Raw genomic sequence first — 25,866 nt, 5'->3', positions numbered from 1 at the left:
TCTGCACCCGTAGTATAAGATCGAGAATCGAGATCGATATTCGAGAATCGAAACACAATAACATCAAAGTAAAATGGACCTAAAGAGCCTTGAATTGAAGTCAAAAATTCAAAGCCACTGATTTTAATTTCGCAACGTTTCCGCTTGGAGCGCTGGCTGTAGATGTGTAGACAAACTTGAGCTTTAAAACAAGGCGCTTAAGATCCAGTTTACTATAACGCAGAAGTGTTTCGACTCTCGAATTCTAGCAACGTTTGGTGTGACGTAAAATCTTATACTACGGGTACAGCCCTTTGATTGGTTGATTCGCTGTTTACATTTTTTCACAGCCAATCAAAGGGCAGAAATATTTGTTGACGATTACGATAACGATGAATACGTTATTCTTACACAATAGGGGGACTGGAAGGGGAAGCATTTGCAAATGATAGTCTAATTATGGCAATACTGCGAGGAAATTAGCTCTCACATCTTGATCTGGCCGACGAAGGGTCAGGTTTGAGATGTAGTCGAACGAGTGGCTGGTCACGACTACATGTCACGACTCTATTTCTTCCGCCTTGCTACCATTATACCTACCTAACGCACGCTTCGCACGGGTAGTTTACCTATTATAAATTTCGTAGGGATCTCTAATTTCGGGTTCCGTTCCTCAAAACGAAAAAAGGAACCACTATAGGATCACTTCGTTGTCTGTCTGTCCGTCTGTCCGTATGTCCGTCTGTCCATATGTCCGTCTGTCCGACGTGTCTGTCAAGAAAACCTATAGAGTACTTCCCGTTGACCTAGAATCATGAAATTTGGTAGGTAGGTAGGAAATAGTAAAGGGATAAATCCGAAAACCGTGAATTTGTGGTTACATCACAGAAAAATAATTAAAATGTATTTTAAATTTTCAAAGTAAGATAGTTAACTGTAAGATAACTATACCAAGTGGGGTATCCTATGAAACGGCTTTACATGTACATTCTAAGACAGATTTTCTCTTATTTTTATGCATATTAGTGTTTTGATTTATCGTGCAAAACGTCGAAAAAAAATACCCGAGTACGGAACTCTTGGTGCGCGAGCCTGACTCGCACTTGGCCAGTTTTTTTAAACACCTAAGTAGGTGAATAGCTAGCAGATAATAATGACCTATTGAGCATATTTCATCAATTAATTAGCATATATTTGCAACGTTCCATATATTTAGTTAGCATACCTTCAGGCCTCAGGGATGCAGGGTTTCAGGATTCAGGATTCAGGATACTTGTAGGATCTATCACCTATTACCTATGTAAATATTATACTAAGTTGAATAAGTATAGATAAAGCGACATCATTTTTAGCACCTAAGTAAATAGCTAGGATATAATGATGACCTGATTAAGTATATTTTATCAGTTAATTAGCATAAATTCCATATTAATTAGCATCCCATTATATTGTCAGCGAATAGATTCTTCTTCTTCTTATTTCGTTTAACAGAATGCCAAGGTTCTCCGTACACTATTATTGTTCTAAATCAATCACTTTTATAATTAAAAACTCAATCGCCCATAAATTCATCTGCGAAATACTAATTAAAAACTTGAAACGAATTCTGCTATGATTAAACAGTTTTTTAGTGTTCCGTACCCAAAGGGTGCCAATGACACAATATTACTAAGCCTGCGCTGGCCTTCCGTCCGTCTGTTTGTCAGTGGGCTGTATCTTGTGAACCGTAAAAGGTAGAAACATAATTTTTTTACAGATGTGTATTTCTATTATAACAACAAATAATAAAAATTTCAAAATGGTCGCCATGAAAATTAAAAAATAAATAATAGTGTTATTTCTTGTACGATGGCACGGAACCCTTCGTGTGCAGTGGAACTCGCACTTCCCCGATTTTTTTGTAAAACATTATTTTTATGTAGTGTTTTAATTACAAAGAATATTCATGCTAAAGTAGGTAGCTTTTTTATTACTAAGTTTCCACAAAATCAAATAACATCTAAATATGTATATAAAAGGAAAAGGTCACTGACTGACTGACTCATCTATCAACGCACAGCCCAAACTACTGGACGGATCAGGCTGAAATTTGGCATGCATAACTATTATGGCATGTATAACATATATATATGATCCTGGGCACGCACCTCTCACTTTTCGGAGCTATGTGTAAAATACAATACTACTGTATTGCCGGCTACATCGACCTTTAAAACACAAGCATGAATCACTGGCCTTCGTGAAATGCAAGAACTATACAATTTATCGAGGGACACGCTGTATATGTCAAACATACAGCGTGTATATCACAGCTGTATGTGACAAACCATATCTAGGTATTATGCAAGATAGTTCCAAAAGAAACCTATTCGGCAATACATAGGTATATTATACTGTACATTATAACAGAAATAATTAACCGTATTCCCTAGCACCATATTCTATTACAAATTACATTGTAATTATATATTAATGTAGCAACAACTACATTACCACTGCCATTGTACTGCCATTGAGATTACAATGCGTATGTCTTGTCCGTCCGTTCCATATAATGACATGCTAATTAGCCGTTTTACATTAAACTAATTAAGTAATTGATCGTTTTAACTGGTTGCTCTTGGGTAACTTTCTTTGTGTGTCTATCAAGGTCGAAAGTTAAATATAGTTTGACTAGCTTATGCTCGCGACTTCGAACGCGTGGACTACACACATTTCAAATCCCTACTTTACTCCCTTAGGGGTTGAATTTTTAAAAATCCTTTCTTGACGGATATCTACGTCATAACAGTTATAATCATGCCAAATTTCAGCCCGATCCATCCAGTAGTTTAATCTGTGCGTTGTTAGATCAGTCAGTCAGCTTTTCCTTTCATATATTTTAGATATTATAATGTTATTACGATAAGAATTTCGTCATCATTATGGTCAACTCTATCTGTAGGTCTCACCCTAAGGGTGAGATCAGCTATAGAGCGCAGTCTGACTTAGCTTAGACTTAAAACAGAGTTAAAACGAGACATAGCTATATTTATCACATAAATCTGTCTCGTTTAATCTCAATCTTAAGTCTGAGCAAAGTCAAAGTGCGCTCTATATTTATCTCAGCAGCTCGTTAGTAAAAAGTAAAAACCATTCGAAATTATTAACATTTCACACTGTGAAGCAATGTTGTTTGTACACACTAAACACTATTTATCAGATTCGCAAATTGGTGTTAACAGCGTTTTAAATTTAAACATCAGAATCTTTTCTGAAATGGTTAGAATACAATTTCTTTACGCTAATCAATCGTTATGCAACTTCGATGAGTGCTTAAAAATATAATATAACCTTAGATAATAGTCACAGAGCTGGCGCCAAAAATTCTTAGATGCTAGATTCTTATTTTACTAAACACAAAAAATTACCTACATATTCAAATTAAAATGTTGGGCTTGAAAAGCCCTATAAACCCCTTTATAATAATCCTTAAGCCCTTTAGCAACATTGTAAACGTCATGTTCATTAATATTATAGTGCGACAAGGCTATCTTGGCGTGCCATGGCGAAAATCAGAACTAACGTTTGCCGTCAAGTGTCCCCTTTGTTCTTGTTTGAATAGTCTAAGCCTTTGTTCTCCAAGTGCCAAGATAGCCTTGTCGCACTGTAAAATAAAACACAAAAATGCTCCATCTGAAAGCTATAAGTCCGCGACAGGTCGAGATCGCAATCGTGGTATGAGGCGGGAGGACGCCTTGCACACCCGCACGTCACCCTCACTTGCCCGCACCGGGTTTTTGTTTGAAATACATTTTTGTTTGAAATAGCTCTTCTATAAACACTAATTTAGTTCAGTAATTATAGCCACTAGTTCTTCAACTATAATTTTGAGAGAACGTCTTTAGAGTTTCCTCACAAAAAGTGGACTTTTTTGTGACAAGACCGAGACGAATCCAATCTTAATGTACCTACCTATAAAACCAGCCAAGTGCGAATCAGGCTCGCGCAACGAGGGTTCCGCACTACAGTCGTATTTTTTCGACATTTTGCACAATAATTCAAAAACTTACATGATGCATAAAAATAAGTAAAAATCTGTTTTAGAATGCACAGGTGAAGACCTTTCATATGATACCCCACTTGATATTATAGTTATCTTACTTCGAAAATTGAAAATACTAATAATTACGTATTTCTGTATCTGTGTAATCTGAAAAACGTGAATTACAAATTTACGTTTTTCAGATTTTTCCCCGAACGTCTGCTACAAGACCTACCTACCTGCCAAATTTCATGATTCTAGGTCAACGGGAAGTACCCTGTAGGTTTCTTGACAGACAGACAACAAAGTGATCCTATAAGGGTTCCGTTTTTCCTTTTGAGGTACGGAACCCTAAAAATAATCTAACTATTGTATTGGTCGTTGCGCTTCGATGCAGATTGTGCATTGGTGCACCTACCTACTGCTATCACTACCCATAATATAAATGCGAAACTATGTTTGTTGTTTGTCCTACAATCACGCACAAACGGAGAAACGAATAGATTTTTTGCATGGATATAGTTAACGCATGGAAATAGGCTACTTTTATCCTTGAAAATCAGAGTTTCCCGCGTGATTTTCAAAAACTTAAAACCTATTAAATTTGAAAGTGGATCGGTCAGTAACGGCGTAACTGCTGACCCGATTTTGATGAAGAGACAGATTCGGTAATCTGATTATCTAATCTAAATATACCTATACTAACTTATGCTCGCGCCTTCGTCCGCGTGGACTACACAAATTTCAACCCCCTATTTCACCCCCTTAGGGGTTGAATTTTCAAAAATCCTTTCTTAGAGGATGCCTCCGTCATAATAGCTGTCTGCATGCTAAATTTCAGCCCGATCCGTCCAGTAGTTTGTGCTGTGCGTTGATAGATCAGTCAGTCAGTCAATCAGTCAGTCAGTCACCTTTTTGTTTTATATAATATTTAGATATATTTTTTTGTAGTTGTGTTACATAAATAAATAATAAGTATCACTAGTTCACTTTCATAAAAGAGTATATTTTTTACATTTATTTACTTCGCGGCTTTTGTGTCCGTTGTATAAAATTAGTCACACTTTTTAAAAACGTAAACTGTTTATTGTGATTTTATTTCCGAATAACAAATTAGATATTGTTATTCGTAGGTTTTGTACCCAACGAACCACAAAGGAGGGTTATGTCTTTGATCTGTATGTACGTATGTATGTCCGTTCCTATGTGCGCTTGTAACTACTGAACGGTTCAACCGATTTTGATAAATGGTACGTCATTTGATTCGCGCGAGCGATGGATTTTAATTGAATGAAAAAAAAATTTATTCAATTCTTTTAACTGAATAATTTTTTTTTATTCAATTAAACATTTACAAGTACTTTTGAATCGTCATATGCATCTACCACTGGTTCGCGAAATGCCTTTCCTACCGAGAAAAACCAGTGAGAAACTCGGCAGTTGCTCTTTTAAAGATTTTATATAGGTACCTACAATATCATGCCATGACTTCTTTTACGTAGGTATATAAAAAGTATAGTTTCTGATGGGTATTATAAGTAGGTCTATATTTCTAATTTGTTTTTTTTTATCCTCAGTACAGTTTCTCATGGGTATTATAGGTCTATGTTTCTAATTTGGTTTTTTATCCTAAGTATAGTTTCTCATGGGTATTATTTATTTATTTATTTATTTTTATTTTTTATATCTTATTAGAACGGCAGTGCCACTTACACTAACTAGATAATTAATAATAAATTTAAATACAAATAAAGGTACAAGAAAAAAGACATAAAATACAAAACGATAAAAAATCAAAGGATTTTGAATATGTACGCTGAGAACATTGAATGACATATTCATGTAATGCTCTATGATTTATAGGTCTATGTTTCTAATTCGTTTTTTTATCCTTAGTTTAGTTTCTCATGGGTATAATACCGATAATAGGTCTATGTTTCTAATTTGTTTTTTTCTTATCCTTGCAGGTAATCAACGTTTCATCAACTCTACACCTGCAATGGACGGTTGGCTATTTTAGATAAGTTAGATGTTAAAGATTGACCAAGCATTAACTTAGTTATTTGCTTAATACTTGAGCGATTAGACCGTCACCATTTTTTTTTATTTACTTGCAATGTTGCTTTATGTAGATCACGAGTTTTAATTATTCACACTATGTTGCAAATTGTTGCATATTGTTGCGTGAAGAATTCGTTTTTACATCATTGGGACGATATCTAAGTAGGCAGAACTACTGATGTTTCTGTCTTTGCTTGCTGAAGATCATCATCATCATCAACCCATCGTCGGCTCACTATTGAGGACGGGTCTGCTTTTAGGATGAGAAGGGGTTGGCCATAGTCCAGCAGACTGGCCAAGTGCGGATTGGCAGATTGCTGAAGACAGTAATGTCTCATGAATAATTTTTTTAAACAATTCATAATTCATAATTCTTTTTTGCAAAAATACACGTGAAATGGTGTTACAATATTTTTGGAAATTGAGAGGTTTGTCCAGGGTGGGATTCGAACCCGGGACCTTTGTTCTCTGACCGATTAAGCTAAAACTAGACCAGCGAGACAGAGGATTATATCATTGAAATTATAAAATATAGATGATGCCTGCGAATTTATTCGCGTGGATTTAGGTTTTAAAAAATTCCTTGAAATCTCTTTGATTTTCCGTGATGATTTGCCTTGTCCATGAAAAAATTCACGCTGATCCGTTGCTCCGTTGCGCTGTAATTGAAGGACAAACCAACAAACCGATACATCAATAAGCCAACAAACAAACACACTTTCACATTTAAAATATGGGTAGTGATTAGCTAAGCGACATTTTAGAAAAGTAAAGGACGATTTTGAAAAAAAAAAATTTGTAAGAAAACTACTACATTTGCGTAAAATTAATATTAAGTAGCTATGAATTGATCGCAATGAAATCTTAAAAGATTTTCATAACAAAAGACTTTGTAACTAAATTAAATGGTTGACTTTTGGATAGCTCTTGTTTCTCAATAATTGGCAAGATTAAAGTGAGACTATTTAAAAGTAAACATTACAGCCATCGCTGTTCGAGGCCGAATTTGTTTCATTGCTTTTTAGGGTTCCGTACCTCAAAAGGAAAAACGGAACCCTTATAGGATCACTTTGTTGTCTGTCTGTCTGTCTGTCGGTCTGTCAAGAAACCTACAGCGTACTTCCCGTTGACCTAGAATCATGAAATTTGGCAGGTAGGTAGATCTTATAGCACTAATTCAGGGGAAAATCTGAAAACCATGAATTTGTGGTTACATCACATAAAAAAATTAAATTGTGGTCATGAAAAAATATTGCTATTTTCAACTTTCAAAGTAAGATTACCATACCAAGTGGGGTATCATATGAAATGGCGTTACTTGTACATTCTAAAACAGATTTTTATTTATTTTTAGGCATAATAGTTTTTGATTTATCGTGAAAAATGTCGATAAAATACGATTGTAGTACGGAACCCTCAGTGCGCGAATCTGACTCGCACTTGACCGGTTTTTTTATCTGTGGGGAAATAATACGATACGATCTGTTACGAGGACTAGGTCAACTGATAAAGAAATATTAGAAAAAAATTATAGAGGTTTTATAAATAAATAAATAAAATAAATACTCATGCAGTCTAAGATGGAAGCGAGCTAACGAAGGAGTGTCTGAATAAAAACCGGCCAAGTGTGAGTCAGGCATGCGCACCAAGGGTTCCGTACTACAATCGTATTTTATCAAAATTTTGCACGATAAATCAAAAACTCTTATGCCTACAAATAAATAAAAATCTGTTTTAAAATGTACAAGTAAAAATTTAATATGATACCTCACTTGGTATAGTAATCTTACTTTGAAAGTTGAAAATAGCAATATTTGTTCATGAACATATTTTAAATTTTTTCTTGTGATGTAACCACAAATTCACGGTTTTTAGATTTTTCTCCTCATATCTGCTATAAGACCTTCCTGCCAAATTTCATAATTCTAGGTCAATGGGAAGTAGGTTTCTTGACAGACAGACAGACACACAGACAGACAACAAAGTGATCCTATATGGGTTCCGTTTTTCCTTTGAGGTACGGAACCCTAAAATATATATCAAGAATGAAAGAATAGTGATAAATGGTAGGTGCGTTATCTAGGTTATGTGTAACGTGTAAAAAATCAGATTATAATAATTATGACGACCATAATGATGGAAAAGCGCATATCTTCCGCGTTACACCACATAATGTTATGTTCTATATACCACGGCTTTCGTTTACCCATTCCGACTATCTATTACTCATATATGTAGAGCAATATACTTTCATGGTATTTTCACCCGTAAGTTATGTTAATATAAAACCTATATTCCCATAAAGTGTTTCCATGATGGTTTTCTAAACACCTGTGGCGTTATATTAACCTGTTCTGTTATCCTATAGGTATCTACTTGTTAAGGTAAGAAATCATACCGCATAATAATGTCATCACTAGTAACACGCACTATTCGAAGAGGTCTTCAATCACTGATGAATTTGTGATATACTAGCTTATGTCCACGACTTCGTTCGCGTGGACTATTCAAATTTCGAACCCCTATTTTACCCCTTAGGGGTTTAATTTTCAAAAATCCTTTCTTAGCGGGTGTCTACGTCATAATAGCTATCTGCATGCCAAATTTCAGCCCGATTCGTCCAGTAGCTTGTGCTGTGCGTTGATAGATCAGTCAGTTAGTTAGTCAGTCAGCTTTTTCCTTTTTACACCAAACACGCCCCCCCCCCCCCCCCCCTATGCCGGATGGGGCGCTTCATGTTTTATCGAACATCGCGGTGTCCGCGCCTCAGAGACCTTGTTTCCCTATAATATTGTGTTTTCAGCTTAAATTAGTACTCGTAGGACGGCGGAAGGGCATTCCACTCATTACCAAGTTAAATACATATTGCAATATATCGGTTTCCTCTTTCGAATGTGTTAAGGAGGCCATTTGTAATATTTATATTGACGCCGCGACGCTGACGACATTCAGATCCGTCACGAGCGCCGTCCCTTTAAGGTGGGTTACGTAAATGCTGCTCGTGAGTTGGTTCGGAAAATAGGTATTAGGTACTGTACGGTGAGCCACCGTGGTGTGATGTCACAGGGCTCCACGGATGTGGGATTTAGGCCCGGTCTCCACCTAAGCGGAGAGGAGAGGAGATGTGTTCAGTCAACCAATCAGATTCATAATAAATGACGTGAAAAAATTATCACGTGTTTTTTTTAAAAATCTGATAGGCCGACCGCACACATCTCCTCTCCGCTCCGCTTAGGTGGAGACCGGGCCTTAGAGTCTAACTCTAAACATAAAACAACTTATCGGTGCGATGCGAATTCGCGATGCAGAAAACTGAGACGCGCATTGCGGCAAGACGTCTTCCTTATAAGTTATAACATTCAGGTGTCTATTCCCTCGACAATCGTTACCCGAACGTATTTTGTTTGCTCACTGCTGCTATATTGATAGCTTGGACAAAAAACTAGATTTAAAAAATAAAAGTGGCGTCAACAAACGTAAAATCGCAAGAACACGCGACGTTTTGTGGCGATGGGATGCGAATTCGCAGCGCAAAAATTACGATGCGATGTGATTTCGCGCCGCAAGGCGTCTTGCTGCCATAGTTCGGATTGTTGACAGTTTTAAATTCCTACTGCATGTATCCGACGATTCAAAAATACTTGTAAAAGTTCAGTTGAATAAAAAATATTTTCAATTTTTCATTTTATTCCTATTGCTGGACACTATTAAGCTTTGTGACGAGGACTTATTTATTTATAGCACATTATTCTTTTCTAGACAATATTTTCCAAATAGAGTTGAAACTAATTTCACGGTTAGTTTGGTTGAATAAATTAAATGTGAACAGTTAATTATATTAAAGTGAAGGCATTAAGCGAGTGGGAGGGTGTACATACCATAACGGACACGTAACGGTGCTTAGATTGTCGCGTGCGCAAGCGCATACGATTGCTTCTACTGCGAACTATTCCACGATATACGGTGCGACGATATTATCATTAATAATCAGTAGTCAGTACCCATATTATAAATGTGAAAGTGTGTTTGTTTGTTGGTTTATTGGTTTGTTGGTTTGTCCTTTAATCACGTCGCAACGGAGCAACGGATCGACGTGATGTTTTGCATGGGTATAGTTCAAGACCTGGAGATGGACATAGGCTACTTTTTATTCCGGAAAATCAAAGAGTTCCCACGGGATTTTTAAAAACCTAAATCCACGCATTCGAATTCGCGGGCATCAGCTAGTTAAAAATTTTTTTACAAAAAAAATAAAAACCGACTTCGTTACACAAACACTAAAAATTGAAAAATAATTTAATTTATTACCGAATATATTATGTATACAAGAGTTAATATAGTTCCATAATAATACTTTTTGGTGCCGGTGCCAATTAGCTTTAGCTGCGCGAATCGTCTAGACTTCATATTTTTATGGGACTCCACAATGGCACCTCATTGGCACCGACCCCAAAAAATATTATTATGGAACTATATTAACTCTTGTATACATAATATATTCGGTAATAAATTAAATTATTTTTCAATTTTTAGTGTTTGTGTAACGAAGTCGGTTTTTATTTTTTTTGTAAAAAATTTTTATTTCACAATTTTTAGTGGCCCCATGGAATTATGCTATGACTGGTTAAAAGTCTACTGTTTACTAAGCTATTACACTGATCGCGAGCAATTTACTCTTATCCGTTGAAGAGTTCCAGTATCTATCTTCGAAGATGTTCATCAGATCTTCACCAAATTGAAATGGGACCAACTTTGAAGTATACCCTTTCAAACAAAAAAATAATTTTCAAAACCTGTCTAGGCGTTTTCGTGTTATCGGGGAACATACATAAAAAAAAAAAAAAAAAAAAAAAAAAAAAAAAAGATTCCGACGAATTGAGAACCTCCTCCTTTTTTTGAAGTCGGTTAAAAATAAAGTTATACTACAAGTTTATTATTTATTTATTTATTATTATTAAACCTAAATGTTACTATGTTAAAAGTTACTATGTCGCTTTCAGATTCAAAGTTCAGACCTTATGATAGTACCTGAAAGCTGTTGAAAGTAGTAGTGTCATTTTTAAGAGCTTATGTTCGCAATAAATCGTATTACGGAGTTGATTAGTGGAAATGTAACCCATTGAAAAACCCTCACCGGAATAATAAGTAGCCTATGTCACTCTCCTATGTCACTCAATGCCATTGAACAGTCGCTTCAGTACATCGGGCGCGAACCCAAAAGATGCCGGTTTGATTCCTGCCGGTTACGCAATTTTTGATATGTATTTAAAATTATTTAACAAACCAATAAACCAACAAACCATTAATTTAAAGGTGAACCGTAATTTGGTCATTTTTTACGGACTATACCTAGTATTTAATTAAACTTAAGCCATTTAGAAACAGTCATTTCTAAACTCAGCTCAGGTACCGGTAATCTCTTGAAGATTCAAAAATACTTGTAAAAGTTTCATTGAACGAAAATATTTTTTTATCTTTATCTTATGTTAATATATTCTAAATTCTCGCACACTAATCAGTCGTGTGTAGAATGACTAGCTAAAGGAGGTCCATCGCGTGCGGTTCCAGTAACCGTGTTGTTGTCGCATGGTTGTGGTTGCAGCACTAGATCGTGGTTGCCGGTTGTTCAGTGGGCCTTATGTAACCGTTACACGCTGTTACGCCTTGGGTGTTGTGTGAGAGTGTCATTTGCTGCTATTTTTAGGGTTCCGTACCTCAAAAGGAAAAACGGAACCCTTATATGATCACTTTGTTGTCTGTCTGTCTGTCGGTCTGTCAAGAAACCTACAGGGTACTTCCCGTTGACCTAGAATCATGAAATTTGGCAGGTAAGTAGGTCTTATAGCAGACATTCGGGAAAAAATCTGAAAACCACGAATTTGTGGTTACATCACACTAAAAAAAATTAAATTGTGGTCATAAACTAATAATTAGTATTTTCAATTTTCGAAGTAAGATAACTATATCAAGTGGGGTATCAATTATCATATGTAAGGTCTTCACCTGTGCATTCTAAAACAGATTTTTATTTATTGTTATGCATCATAATTTTTGAATTATCGCACTTGGCCGGTTTTTTAAGAGAAATAACACCTTGTTTGAATATTCACCATCTGATAGAGGTTCACTAAGGGTTCACTGATATTTCAAATATACTTTCTTGTGGGTTGTCCGTTTACCTAGTTGGGGTTTTCTTAACTATAAGTTTTTTAACTACTTGAGACACCAACTATTTATGGATTCTTAAAGTAGGTACTGTGAGTAGGTATAGGTACCTCTGCCATTGACACTTTAGTTTCGCGACTCGTTGAGCTAAGTATGTCAGTTAGTCTTTTATAAATAAACATTTGGCTGTCTAGATATATAAGTGTATTAAATAATATAGACAACTCCTCGGCTTGACATGGAATGTTTTTCTAGAGCTGAGATATTTATAAAGCATTCTTTATTTAGGTATGTGTTCTTAATAAGGTTCTTTGCTTCCTCAATTATTGAATTTGGTATGCATGAAGTTTGCGATAAATAAGCAATTATTACACTCCTTATTTGTCGTATAGTGACTACGAAATAAAACTTACCAAAACTAAATTGCAACCTAATTTTAATAACACATACAAATTACTGACACTTTATATCGACATCTTCTGGTAACGGACTTTCGACAAACGGCAAGATAATAGCCCAATACCATTTAACTCCAAAAACACTCACGAAATTCGTCTTCATCATTCCCCTGTCCACACTTAAGTCTTTTCTAAACTCATGTGCACTTAATCCTCTCAAAACATTCATCATATGAAAGTAGAACAACCCTCCTGACCAAATAACAAGACCCGTGTTCAGGAACAGAAAGAACATGTACAGGTCTCCAATACCCAACGGCTCTGGTATTAAATACCTTAAAAACGGATTTATCACTCGAAAAGCTGACAGAACCATGTTATCGTCTCCGAATTTCGTCAAAACGTAATAATAGTTGTAGTATAGGGAATAGATCATGGAAATTAATACGTATCCGAGGTACAGGACGTAGTATCTTTGGTTTCGTAGTCCAATGCAGCGTGAAAAGAAGAAACAGTGATGGTCCCTCTTTAGTATGCAGACGTTGCATGTCTTACAATGCCAAGCGTTCGCCGGTCGTTTTATCTTGCATATCTCGCAGTAACTGTCAGATTGCATGGTCGGTTTTGCTGTTGTGTCGGTAGCGATACTGTAGATCATGTTCCCCACAACGTTTACGAAGCAAAAGGTCGAGCAGATTATATGTAAAGTATGTTTCAGCGTACCTATATTGTAGTATGTGACAATGGTCGGCCGTACTACAGACATTTCGAATATAAAGTAACACGGAGTTATCAAAAGGACTAAGTTGTAGCACAGGATCTTTTCCCAGATTTTTGCAATTGTACTTATGTTTCGACGTAAGGCTTTTGTGATTACTTTGGTGTTCATGTTTAGGCTTGATTTACTTTAATATAATTTAAGAAGGATTTTTAATACGTGTTTTACCACTTAACGCTTTCTTGACGTTGATGCTACTTGACATTGTAATTCTAGATTGACATTGAAAGTTTTTAGACCAACAGTTTTTATCAGTTTTTATATGGTATTCATTTTTACAGTGAGTTTTTATATTGAGTAGGTACCTTGCTCATGGCGTTATTGCGTTCTGGCTTCGCTGGAGAACAATTTCTGAAAATTATTTCTTCTATGCTATAGAGACAAGTTCCAGACCCAATGTTTGAATTTTACGTAGATCTACGTATTACGATGGTATATCAGTCAGTCAGTTTATCTACAAGGAATCAAAAGCTTAATTTGCTATAACCCGCTGAAACAGACAAATCTGCATGGTGCAACATGCAGCAGCGATATGCACCGCCCTCCACTACTAAACATACAGGAAAAGCTAGCTACCAAGCAAGCATGAAGCAGAAACAATACGCACCACCACCACACATTCGACGCACGTTTCGCTCCGATACCAGATCCTCAGGAGATGTAGACCTTACAATGCACAATTGCAAAGTAGCGCTATGTACCTAATTTACTTCTCTTATTCTACTTAGGTACTTTAAGAATTTTGGAAGACCCTCTATTTAATAATTGCTAAGAAATAATTTATTTTTGACAACAAGCTCTGCTGCGTTTATGCACCCTCTAATTACAGCTATCTCCGCCACCGCTCCAAATTTTTCGTAAGTCCGTTTAGTCGCACGGTAGCGCGCTCCAGTCAGTGGTCACCCATACCGCGCACTTTGGCTGCGCTCAACGCGCTGCTGAAGGAGTCCCCTCGCTGTGACATATTTGCTGACAAATGGGCTGACCTCATGGGTCAGATTTTGCACTTTTGTGAAAATTTATAATTTTGCTTTTTAAAATTTATAATTTTAACAATTTTTGTATGTATGTTTATGTTAGTTTGTACTCGTAGTTTAATTAGTGTAATTGGCTTTATGGCCGTTCTAATTAAATATTAATTAAATAAATAATAATAATAATAATAGAGGCATCATCCCCATTATATACCTACCCATTATTTAGATTATGTATAATATATGTTAGAACGATATATTATGAGTGGATATGAAAGGAGCCGGTGCTCGTTGCACTTGTTGCATAATTGCAATTGCAATATTATACTATGCACTTCCCGGATTTCCGCACAGTAAAAACATCTGATAGTAATAAATGTAATGCATCCTGCTGTAATTAACTCTAATTAATATACTTAATTAACATTTATCACTTTGTGAATGTGAGCTATATCGTCAATTATTGTATTCGTGTTTATGTCGTAGTTAAAAATCTTTTTCAGTTTAAATTCATCTTTACTACATAGTTCTGACTGAAAGCGTTTGCTACGACAGTCAGTAAAAACTCATCTAAATATATAAAAGGAAAAGGTGACTGACTGACTGACTGACTGACTGACTGACTGACTGACTGACTGATCTATCAACGCACAGCTCAAACTACTGGACGGATCGGACTAAAATTTTGCATGCAGATAGCTATTATGACGTAGGCATCCGCTAAGAAAGGATTTCTGAAAATTCAACCCCTAAGGGGGTGAAATAGGGGTTTGAAATTTGTGTAGTCCACGCGGACGAAGTCGCGAGCATAAGCTAGTTGACTTATATATTACTTCGTATGGACAGGCCTATTGAACAAACAAAATGGCACCGATTCAGTGGTGCTTTAGCACCAGTGCAACCTCAGTGACGTCTGGATTTCAAACGGGTCGTTCATTATGAGCCTCAATAGCTCAACGGGTAAAGGAGTGGACTGAAAACCGAAAGGTGGACGGTTCAAACCCCGCCCGTTGCACTATTGTCGTACCTACTCCTAGCACAAGCTTGACGCTTAGTTGGAGAGGAAAGGGTAATATTAGTCATTTAACATGGCTAATATTCATTAAAAAAAAAAAAAAAGAATTAGTATGTAAGAGGTGGCGCTGATTTATTTGGTTCCAAAACCGTGAAAAATTTTGTTCGCTTGGGCATATCTTGTCATTTATATCGATGGCTTTTTTACCCCCTTAGGGGTTAAATTTTCTAAAATCCTTTCTTAGCGAACGTCTACGTCATAGTAGCTATCTGCATGCCAAACAGCCCGATCAGTCCAGTAGTTTTAGCTGTGCGTTGATAAGTCAGTCAGCTTTTCCTTTTATCCATATACTTACTATTATAAATGCGAAAGTGTGTCTGTCTGTCTATCCCACGGGATTTTTAAAAACCTTAATCCACGCGGACGAAGTCCCGCTAGTATACCTATTATATAGACAGATTAACTACCTACGCCTTCTTTTACTACGGAATCCTAAAAAGACAGGCAGACGTAACCTTTGTATGTGGATTTTGCAACTTGATGATTTTCGCCATAACATCGGCAGCCATCAAATAAGATATTTTCTGTTTATCTCAATTCTCCAGCACGTAAGCCGGCATCGCCAATATAAACCAATATAAGGCAGTGGTCCGACCGCCGACGATGAACGAGAAACAAGTAGAACTAGAAACTTAAACGAGTTGGCGATCAGCGGGAAGCGAGTGTGTAGTTTCGATAGTTTTGTTGTCGCCGGGCTAGAAGCGAGTGTGCAAGTGCGACGAGCGATTAGGTACTCGCGCCATTCGCCCGCGGTAGCTCAGTCCTGTGCAAACCTGCGCGGGTTACACGTGTTCAAGCGAGCGAGCATCGCTGAATGAATATCGCTGAGCGAGTTTATTTTTGAAAGCTCGTCGCACAGCGACAAAACTAGGAAAGCGAGTCGTCGCCGGCAGTGTGAACAGTCAGAGAGCAACTTTTGATATATGCATCTCTTTCGTTTACACGGAATGTACATTTATTGTGCGTTGCTTGAGAGAGAAAATCGCCGATAGTTAGTAGTTTTCTCGCCGGGTGGTCGGACCACTGCCTATAGCTATTTTCTGTTTATCAAGCACGTAAGCCGGCATCGTCAATATAAACCAATATAAAAGTGAGTGTCTGCACGAAGTTGGCATTTAGCGGCCCGTCGCCCGTCGCGTCGCCCGTCGCCCGTCGCGTCGCCCGTCGCCCGTCGCGTCGCCCGTCGCCCGTCGCGTCGCCCGTCGCCGCTCGCCACTCGCCGGTATCTGTACCTATCGGTCACTAATATATCGGATTACCAAAGTCGCTCGATAAATGGGAACATGTTATACTGAGAATTCAGAACGTAATAAAACCATCGATATAAATGACAAGATATGGTCAAGCGAACAAAATTTTTCATGGTTTAGAAACCAAATAAATCAGCGCCACCGCTTAGATACTAATGAACGACCCGTTTGAAATCCAGACGTCACTGAGGTTGCATTGGTGCATAAGCGCCAATGAGTCGGTGCCATTTTGTTTGTTCAATAACCCTGTCCATACGAAGTAGCCGTTGGCCTCCTAGTTGGGGGTTAGACTACAAAATTTCAAAACCCTATTTCACCCCCTTAGGAGTTGAATTTTCAAAAATCCCTTCTTAGCGGATGCCTACGTCATAATAGCTATCTGCATGCCAAATTTCAGCCCGATCCGTCCAGTAGTTTGAGCTGTACGTTGATAGATCAGTCAGTCAGCCAGTCAGTCAGTCATTCAGTCAGTCACCTTTTCCTTTTATATATATAATAGATTTACACACAGTGAAGGAAAACATCGTGAGGCAAAGGTGTTTGTTGAATGTTCTTAAAGGTGTGTGAAGTCTGCCAATCCGCATTGGCCAGTGTATATATCTTCTATCTTCCTCTATATACCTACCTATGTATATAAAAATGAAACACCGAACTATAGCATATAACTATGCACCAAATTGGACAATTCTTTTATTTGATTTTGTAATTGTTAGGACAAGGTTTAAATAAAAGATTTTTTTGGAAAATCCATTGGGAAAAGTCTGTTCCCGCGGGACGCGGACGAAGCCGCGGGCAACAGCTAGTTGTAATAAGTATAAATATTATTATCTATTCTTTTGAATCGATTTACCTATATCGTTGTACACTTATCTATATATATAAAATTCAACGTCCTGACTGACTGACTGACTGACATAGATATCAACGCACAGCCTAAACCGCTGGTCCTATAGACATGAAATTTGGAGGGTCTATTCTTTGTAAAGAGTAGGTATCCACTAAGAAAGGATTTTTCGAAATTCCACCCTTAAGTGGGTTACATGAAATTTGGAAAGTAGGTTTTTTGTTGAGGTTAGGTGTCAGCTAAGAAACGACTATGAGAAAATCACCCCCCCCCCCCCCCCCCCCCCCCCCCCCCCCTTAAAGGAGTGAAATGGGGGTTGGAAGGTTATATGTGTTATTCGGTGCTGTCGAGTGCGTGTCCTGATGTTATAATGTTTGTTTCTGAAAAAAAATGCCATTTGTTTCCTGTAGGCCACGCGGGCGAAGCCGCGGGCAGAAGCTAGTTGTCAATACAAAACAAGTGAAAACAACTTAAAATTTAATTTTTAGAACATAATTGCGACCGCATGCTTATCATTATTATCAACATAATGGCAACACAGCGACTATGTCCCTGTCACACTCACAGTGTTGCACAATAAGACGAACAGCTTATTAATGTGTGCCTCAACAATGGGTAATTTGACGATAATATTATTCGGTATTCCTAACCGCTTTTTGTAATCATGAAAAAACTTATTTCGCTTCAAGTCATTTTAAAGTGATCAAGTGAAAGAAATCCATCCTCCGTCTGTTTGTCTATATGGTACCTTTTTACGGTCCGATTTTGACGAAAGTGTAGCTTGCATCCCGGTGACGGTAGGACGTCTAGGTCTAAGTATACGACCCGTATATACCCGTATCCGTATATACATATATGGGAGGTCCCGGGTTCAATTCCTGGCAGGGGTTTAGAATTCCGTTCCGTTTTGATGCGCTGATAGATCAGTCAGTCAGTCAGCTTTCCCTTAGAGTTAAAAAAACCGGCCAAGTGCGAGTCACGCTCGCGCAATGAGGGTTCCGTACTACAGTCGTATTTTTTCGACATTTTGCAAGATAATTCAAAAACTATGGTGCATAAAAATACATAAAAATATGTTTCAGAATGTACAGGTGAAGACCTTTCATATGATACCCCACTTGATATAGTCACTCACTTCGAAAGTTGAAAATACCAATTATTAGTTCATGACCACAATTTAATTTTTTTTTGTGTGATCTAACCCTAAATTCACGGTTTTCAGATTTTTCCCCAAATGTCAGCTATAAGATCTACCTACCTGCCAAATTTCATGATTCTAGGTCAACGGGAAGTACCCTGTAGGTTTCTTGACAGACAGACAACAAAGTGATCCAATAAGGGTTCCGTTTTTCCTTTTGAGGTACGGAACCCTAAAAAGAAAAGAAATAGCGAGCAAACGCGCAGGCCTAATGTCAAATGTTTAACGTATCGACAGATTACAGATAGGATCATTAATTTCTGCCATCTGGTGGTATTACACATGTACCTGTTACATCAGGATAAAAGGTTCATTATAACTTAAAAGTTTTACATCAACATTTCATAAATCTTAATAGGCTAGTAATATAAATTTTCACACGTATTAAGTAACGCCATATCACGCAGTAGGTCTTCTTCTTCTTCTTCCTTACCTTATCCCACGCTACGTGGGGTCGGCACAACATGTCTTCTTCTTCCACTCATTCCTGTCATTCGTCAACGTATTATCCATTTCTTTTTCACGCATATCCTCTTTCACGCAATCCATCCACATTTTCTTTGGTCGTCCTCTCCTCTTTTTTCCTTCCACATGCATACTTAACATTCTTCATATCACGCAGTAGGTATAACCCATCAATACAGCGAGATCGATCACGCTTCTCTTACCAACTTACCTCATAATAATATACTTACCATAAGGCGCATTATTATACCTTATCATAAGGCGCATTCTTAACGATGCATGAAATTGCGCTAAGTGACCACTTGACGTGATGATGTGTAGAAAATGGGATACTCATGATGTAATTATGATTGTAAAGACTTGTCATGTTTTCGTAAGATGTGTCAATGGTCGGTATCACCATCATGATCAACCTATCGCCGGCTCAATACAGCGCACAGGTCTCCTCTCAGAGGGAGAAGGACGTAGTCGGTATCATTATCTATACTTTATATTCTATATTTTTTTTAAAAGAATATTAGCCATGTTAAATGACTAATATTCCCCTTTCCTCTCCAATTAAGCGTCAGGCTTGTGCTAGGAGTAGGTACGACAATAGTGCAACGGGCGGGGTTTGAACTTTGAACCGTCGACCTTTCGGTTTTCAGTCCACTCCTATACCGGTTGAGCTATTGAGGCTCAAAATACCTACTAATAAATAAAATTGAAGTTTTAAATGTTTGAACGGGCTAATCCTCTGAACAGCTGAACCTATTTCGACGGGACTTTCACAGATAAGTAGACGATTAACCAAGGCGTAACATAGGCTACTTTTTTAACCGATATTCAAGACTGAAAATCGGTTGAACTGTTGGGCCGTGAAAAGCTAGCAGACAGACAGACAGACACACTTTTGTATTTATAATATTAGTATGGATGGATTCTAGACTAAAGGTTTTGTGGTGCGAAGATGTTAATTTTCATAAATAATTACCTACATGTATTACAAAAATAATTACTTACTAAAGTTTACAGACATGACCTGGTTTACTTCGGAGTACACGACCTTTAACAATAGACCATACTAAACAAAGATATTATTTGTATCAAATACCTACTAACTAGACATGTGTCCGCTATAGCATAACGTAACTGAAAACGGTTGCCGTGCCGTGCGTACCGTATCGGTATTGTCGTAGCTAGCAACGGTTATCAGTTATCTATGACAATGCATTATTTGGTTTTTTGGTAACTTGAAACGCAAAATAATTATGCTTTCTCTTGCTTTCTAAATGTTTTCACACACTCAATGTCTAGAAGGAGCTAATATTGGCTACCGGCTTAGTAACGACTTGAAACTTTAGCTATACAGACGGTATCGATACGGCAGCTATCATAGTAGTTTCGTTTGTAGTACAAACGAAAACGGTGTGCATATTAAATTAGTTGAAACACAGGAATCAGAGGATACCGATATTCGGCAACGGTTATCAATATCGGTATTGAAACTGAATAACGGTTGGATAACCGTTGCCAGAAATAGTCGATAACACTCATCTCTACTACTAACAATTAACATATTTACAAATATTAAGTACCATGGAACATACGCATGCTAACAATAAAATTTACATAAGTACATGCAAATAGGTAGGTAGGTGTAGCAAACTATATACCTAGGTACCTGCTACGATACTAAGTAGCTGATGCCTACGTCTTCCTACAAGTGGATTTAGGTTTTTAAAAATCCAGGTCTTTATCTATACCCATACAATAAAAACCGGCCAAGTGGGGAGGGTTCCGTACTACAGTCGTATTTTTTCGACATTTTGCACGATAATTCAAAAACCATGATGCATAAAAATAAAAATAAATCTGTTTTAGAATTTACAGGTAAAGGCCTTTTATATGATACCCCACTTGATATAGTCACTCACTTCGAAAGTTGAAAATACTAATTATTAGTTCATGACCACAATTTAATTTTTTTTGTGTGATCTAACCCTAAATTCACGGTTTTCAGATTTTTCCCCAAATGTCAGCTATAAGATCTACCTACCTGCCTAATTTCATTATTCTAGGTCAACGGGAAGTACCCTGTAGGTTTCTTGACAGACAGACAGACAACAAAGTGATCCTATAAGGGTTCCGTTTTTCCTTTTGAGGTACGGAACCCTAAAAATCACGTCAATCCGTTGCACCGCTGCGACGTGATTGAAGGACAAACCAACAAACAAACACACTTTCGCATTTATAATAAGGGTACTGATTTTAGTAAGCGATCCAGAGAATCGCTCGACCCTGTGATAAATCATGCTTTACAGACATTTTACAGACCATTAAGTTGAAATTACTTCGAGTGGCTTTTTCCGATTATATTGCTTTTGAATGCATCATAAATTACAAATACAATAATGTACATTTTATCTACTTAAGTACTTGTATTACACACAATATATACATCATTGACTCGTATATTATTAAACTAGCTGATGTCCGCGACTTAAAAATTCCGTGGGCACCCTTTAATTTTCTTTAGGACTTTCATGATTCTAGGTCAACGGGGAAGTACCCTATAGATTTTCTTGACAGACACGACGGACAGACAGATAGACAACAAAGCGATCCTATAAGGGTTCCGTTTTTCCTTTTGAGGTACGGAACAATAAAAACTCAAAATCAGTACTGCACTGGTCTAGTTTACTAATTTAATCTGTGTAGGAAATGAAACCGGAACACGAAGCATAAACAACAGTCGGAAGCGAACAGACAATCGCAGATATACGATTGTAACCTAAACACTTTACACGCATTTCTTGTGTTGCGTAACGCACCGCACGCACTGCTTACCATACTATTATGTAGATATATTATATGTTTTTAGGGTTCCGTACCTCAAAAGGAAAAACGGAACCCTTATAGGATCACTTTGTTGTCTGTCTGTCAAGAAACCTACAGGGTACTTCCCGTTGACCTAGAATCATGAAATTTGGCAATTAGGTAGATCTTATAGCTGACATTTGGGGAAAAATCTGAATTTAGGGTTAGATCACACAAAAAAATTAAACTGTGGTCATGAACTAATAATTAGTATTTTCAACTTTCGAAGTGAGTGACTATATCAAGTGGGGTATCATATGAAAGTTCTTCACCTGTACATTCTAAAACAGATTTTTATTTATTTTTATGCATCATAGTTTTTGAATTATCGTGCAAAATGTCGAAAAAATACGACTGTAGTACGGAACCCTCATTGCGCGAGCCTGACTCGCACTTGGCCGGTTTTTTACTATAAATGCCTATTGTTGTTATAAAATTGATTTTATATGAGAATACGTTAGAAAGTACCTATATTATACGTACTAGCTAGTCAGTACCCTTATTATAAATAAGAAAGTGTGTTTATTTGTTGGTTTGTTGGTTTGTCCTTCAATCACGTCGCAACGGAGCAACGGATCGACGTGATTTTTTGCATGGGTATAGTTAAAGACCTGGAGAGTGACATAGGCTACTTTTTATCCCGGAAAATCAAAGTTCGTACCGGATTTTTGAAGATCTGGGAAATCAGGGAAGTCGTCAAATCGTGCCCACGTTGTGCAGAAATCTGTGCCGGCACTACAACGCGACGCAGAGCAGCACAGACACGTCATGTCTGCGTCGCACGTGCCTGCGCCGTAGTATACGCAGCTCTCAGTACGTTCATGCATTACAAAATTTGCTTTGCTCTGTACTGCACTGAACTACGTCGCCTGCGTCTCACTACTAAACGCTTAACCATACAGTTTTTTAATCTGACACTAGCTTATGCTCGCGACTTCGTCCGCGTGGACTACAAAATTTCAAAACCCTATTTCACCCCCTTAGGAGTTGAATTTTCAAAAATCCTTTCTTAGCGGCTGCCTACGTCATAATAGCTATCTGCATGCCAAATTTCAGCCCGATCCGTCCAGTAGTTTGAGCTGTGCGTTGATAGATCAGTCAGTCAGTCAGTCACCTTTTCATTTTATATATTTAATAGATATTATATCCGTACAGTTCTAAGGCCGTAGATTGGTAGGTACTTTCCATTTTCCTATCATCACTACGATAAGTACCTAATACAACTCCATTACGCAAATTATAGGTAAAGTACTCATAGGTCAATAGGGGGCGGGTCGTGAGATCGATTCATTATCGATACTATATCGATATTACATTGTATCTATAGAATCGATTCGATACGGTCGAACGCATCAGCATGCCACGCCCTTGCATCCTAAGTTACTTAAGTACCTATCTATTATGTATTGCAGGAACTGTAGACATCAAAAATTTTTTACAAAAAAAATAAAAACCGACTTCGATACACAAACACTAAAAATTGAAAAATAATTTAATTTATTACCGAATATATTATGTATACAAGAGTTAATATAGTTCCATAATAATACTTTTTGGTGCCGGTGCCAATTAGCTTTAGCTGCGCGAATCGTCTAGACTTCATATTTTTATGAGACTCCACAATGGCACCTCATTGGCTCCGACCCCAAAAAATATTATTATGGAACTATATTAACTCTTGTACCTATACATAATATATTAGGTAATAAATTAAATTATTTTTCAATTTTTAGTGTTTGTGTATCGAAGTCGGTTTTTATTTTTTTTGTAAAAAATTTTTATTTCACAATTTTTAGTGGTCCCATGGAATTATGCTATGACTGGTTAAAAATCTGCTGTTTACTAAGCTATTACACTGATCGCGAGCAATTTACTCTTATCCGTTGAGGAGTTCCAGTATCTATCTTCGAAGGTGTTCATCAGATCTTCACCAAATTTAAATGGGACCAACTTTGAAGTATACGCTTTCAAACAAAAAAAGAATTTTCAAAATCGGTCCAGGCGTCTTCGAGTAATCGGGGAACATACATAAAAAAAAAAAAAGATTCCGACGAATTGAGAACCTCCTCCTTTTTTTGAAGTCGGTTAAAAATAAATTCTTGAACTTTAAAAGTGATTTTTTTATAATTTATTAGAGAGTGAAGTCCGTAAAATTGATTAAGTACGAATATTGTAGGTACGTTAACGAATCACGTAGATTTTCACGCCAAATTACATTGATTAGGTCAAAGGTTGGTTCTGCCGATTTTCACCGCACTTTATGATTATAGTAATAGGTGGTTCAGTGGATTTAGGTTTTTAAAATTCCCGTGGGAACTCTTTAATTTTCCAGGATACCTGACCGGATGTCTTTCACCGGGATGTAAGCTAACTCTGTACGATATTTCATCAAAAGTCGGTTGAAGTGTTGAGCCGTGAAAAGCTAGCAGACATACAGACAGACACACTTTCGCATTTATAATATTAGTATGGATTTTGTACCCAAACCATAAACTGGTAAAATTTATTGGGAACACCACCGAAGGGATTTGGTTCCACAATTTAATTTCAATTTAATTTTAGCGCATTAACAGGGAATTAAACTCGGCTCTTAGGTACTTGTTAAGTGAAAGTCGTTTTGGCAGGTTACTTACTAAAGTCGTTTAGGTACCTACTAAAGATATATTTTATCTCAAGTCACAAGTTTTAAGTTGTTAATTTTACCATATTAATTCCAACCGTTACAAGTTAATTGCTATAACTAAAATAGTAAAACTTTTCCTACGTCATCCGTTAGGCGCGGCGTGCATATGAAAGTGGCGTTACGTAAACGGACCGTTTAAAGCGAAGGTAAACGGAAGACGTTTGATATTATCATAATCAAGTTCTTTAGGTTACCATTTATAGTTGTGTATTGCATAAAACTTTTCTATCATTTGTTAGGGCCAACGCGTATAGACGGAGAAAAGTGGAGTCAGCCTTTGGCAGTTTCTTTTACACGACTGCCCAAAAAATTATTGTAATATTTAATGGGTTCATGTATGTATGTGAGTTTCTTTATTCCACCATAACTTCTAAATTCCTGAACATATTTGGATGTATGCAGTGGCGTGCAACTCATAGAGGCATAAAAGCGCTGCTTACCCAAGAAATAGTTAACTCAGTTGAAATTGCTCAATGGTCATTATCCTTTGGCTTGCTTACCTAACTAATGCTTACCCTGGCTTTTAACCCTATGCACGCCACTGGATGTATGGGGTATCGTTAGAATCCTTACATCATCCCAAATGATACTAACTTTAATAATTATTAAAAAAAATACGATACGGTGGCTGTATGCACCCATTTTCAAATGTGAAAAGTTCAAGTTTTTAGTACGGTTTTTGACAGGGCAATCGTGTTAGAAGGCCATGTTAGGAGTAATTTATTATAACTGCAGCGGATCCGGTACTAGTGACACTCTTATTTTTAGTTCTGAAAAATTAAAACATTACAGACTAGATGATGCTTGCGACTTCGTCCGCGTGGATTAAGGTTTTCAAAAATCTCTCTTTAATTCTCCGGGATAAAAAGTAGCCTATGTCCTTCCCAGGGATGTTAACTAACTCTATACTAAATTTCATCAAAATCGGTTGAACTGTTGGGCCGTGAAAAGCTAGCAGACGGACAGACACACTTTCGTTTATAATATTAGTATGGATTTGGTGTCAGTCGCCTTCTGTATCTAACCTACCCAAATATTGCGGATTCACTTTATGTGTGCAACCATCTTAACAGACAGTTGAGTATATACAGGCGTTGTTAATAAAAAGTTTAC

At 37.2% G+C, this 25,866-nt stretch overlaps 2 protein-coding genes across 2 annotated transcripts in view; one reads left to right on the top strand and one right to left on the bottom strand.

The window, feature by feature from the left end:
- The window catches only part of LOC117982200 (uncharacterized), a 179,184-nt gene that overhangs the window by 79,950 nt on the left and 73,368 nt on the right, over positions 1-25,866 (top strand). The window lies entirely within an intron of this gene.
- On the bottom strand, positions 12,683-13,520 carry LOC117982170 (probable palmitoyltransferase ZDHHC24). The gene has a single exon (XM_034968470.2). The coding sequence runs from the start codon at positions 13,514-13,516 to the stop codon at positions 12,683-12,685; it is 834 nt and encodes a 277-aa protein (XP_034824361.1). The 5' UTR covers positions 13,517-13,520.

Source organism: Maniola hyperantus, chromosome 5, assembly GCF_902806685.2.
Source record: "Maniola hyperantus chromosome 5, iAphHyp1.2, whole genome shotgun sequence".
Classification (NCBI taxonomy): domain Eukaryota; kingdom Metazoa; phylum Arthropoda; class Insecta; order Lepidoptera; family Nymphalidae; genus Maniola; species Maniola hyperantus.
This window is presented reverse-complemented; position numbering and strand designations above follow the sequence as displayed.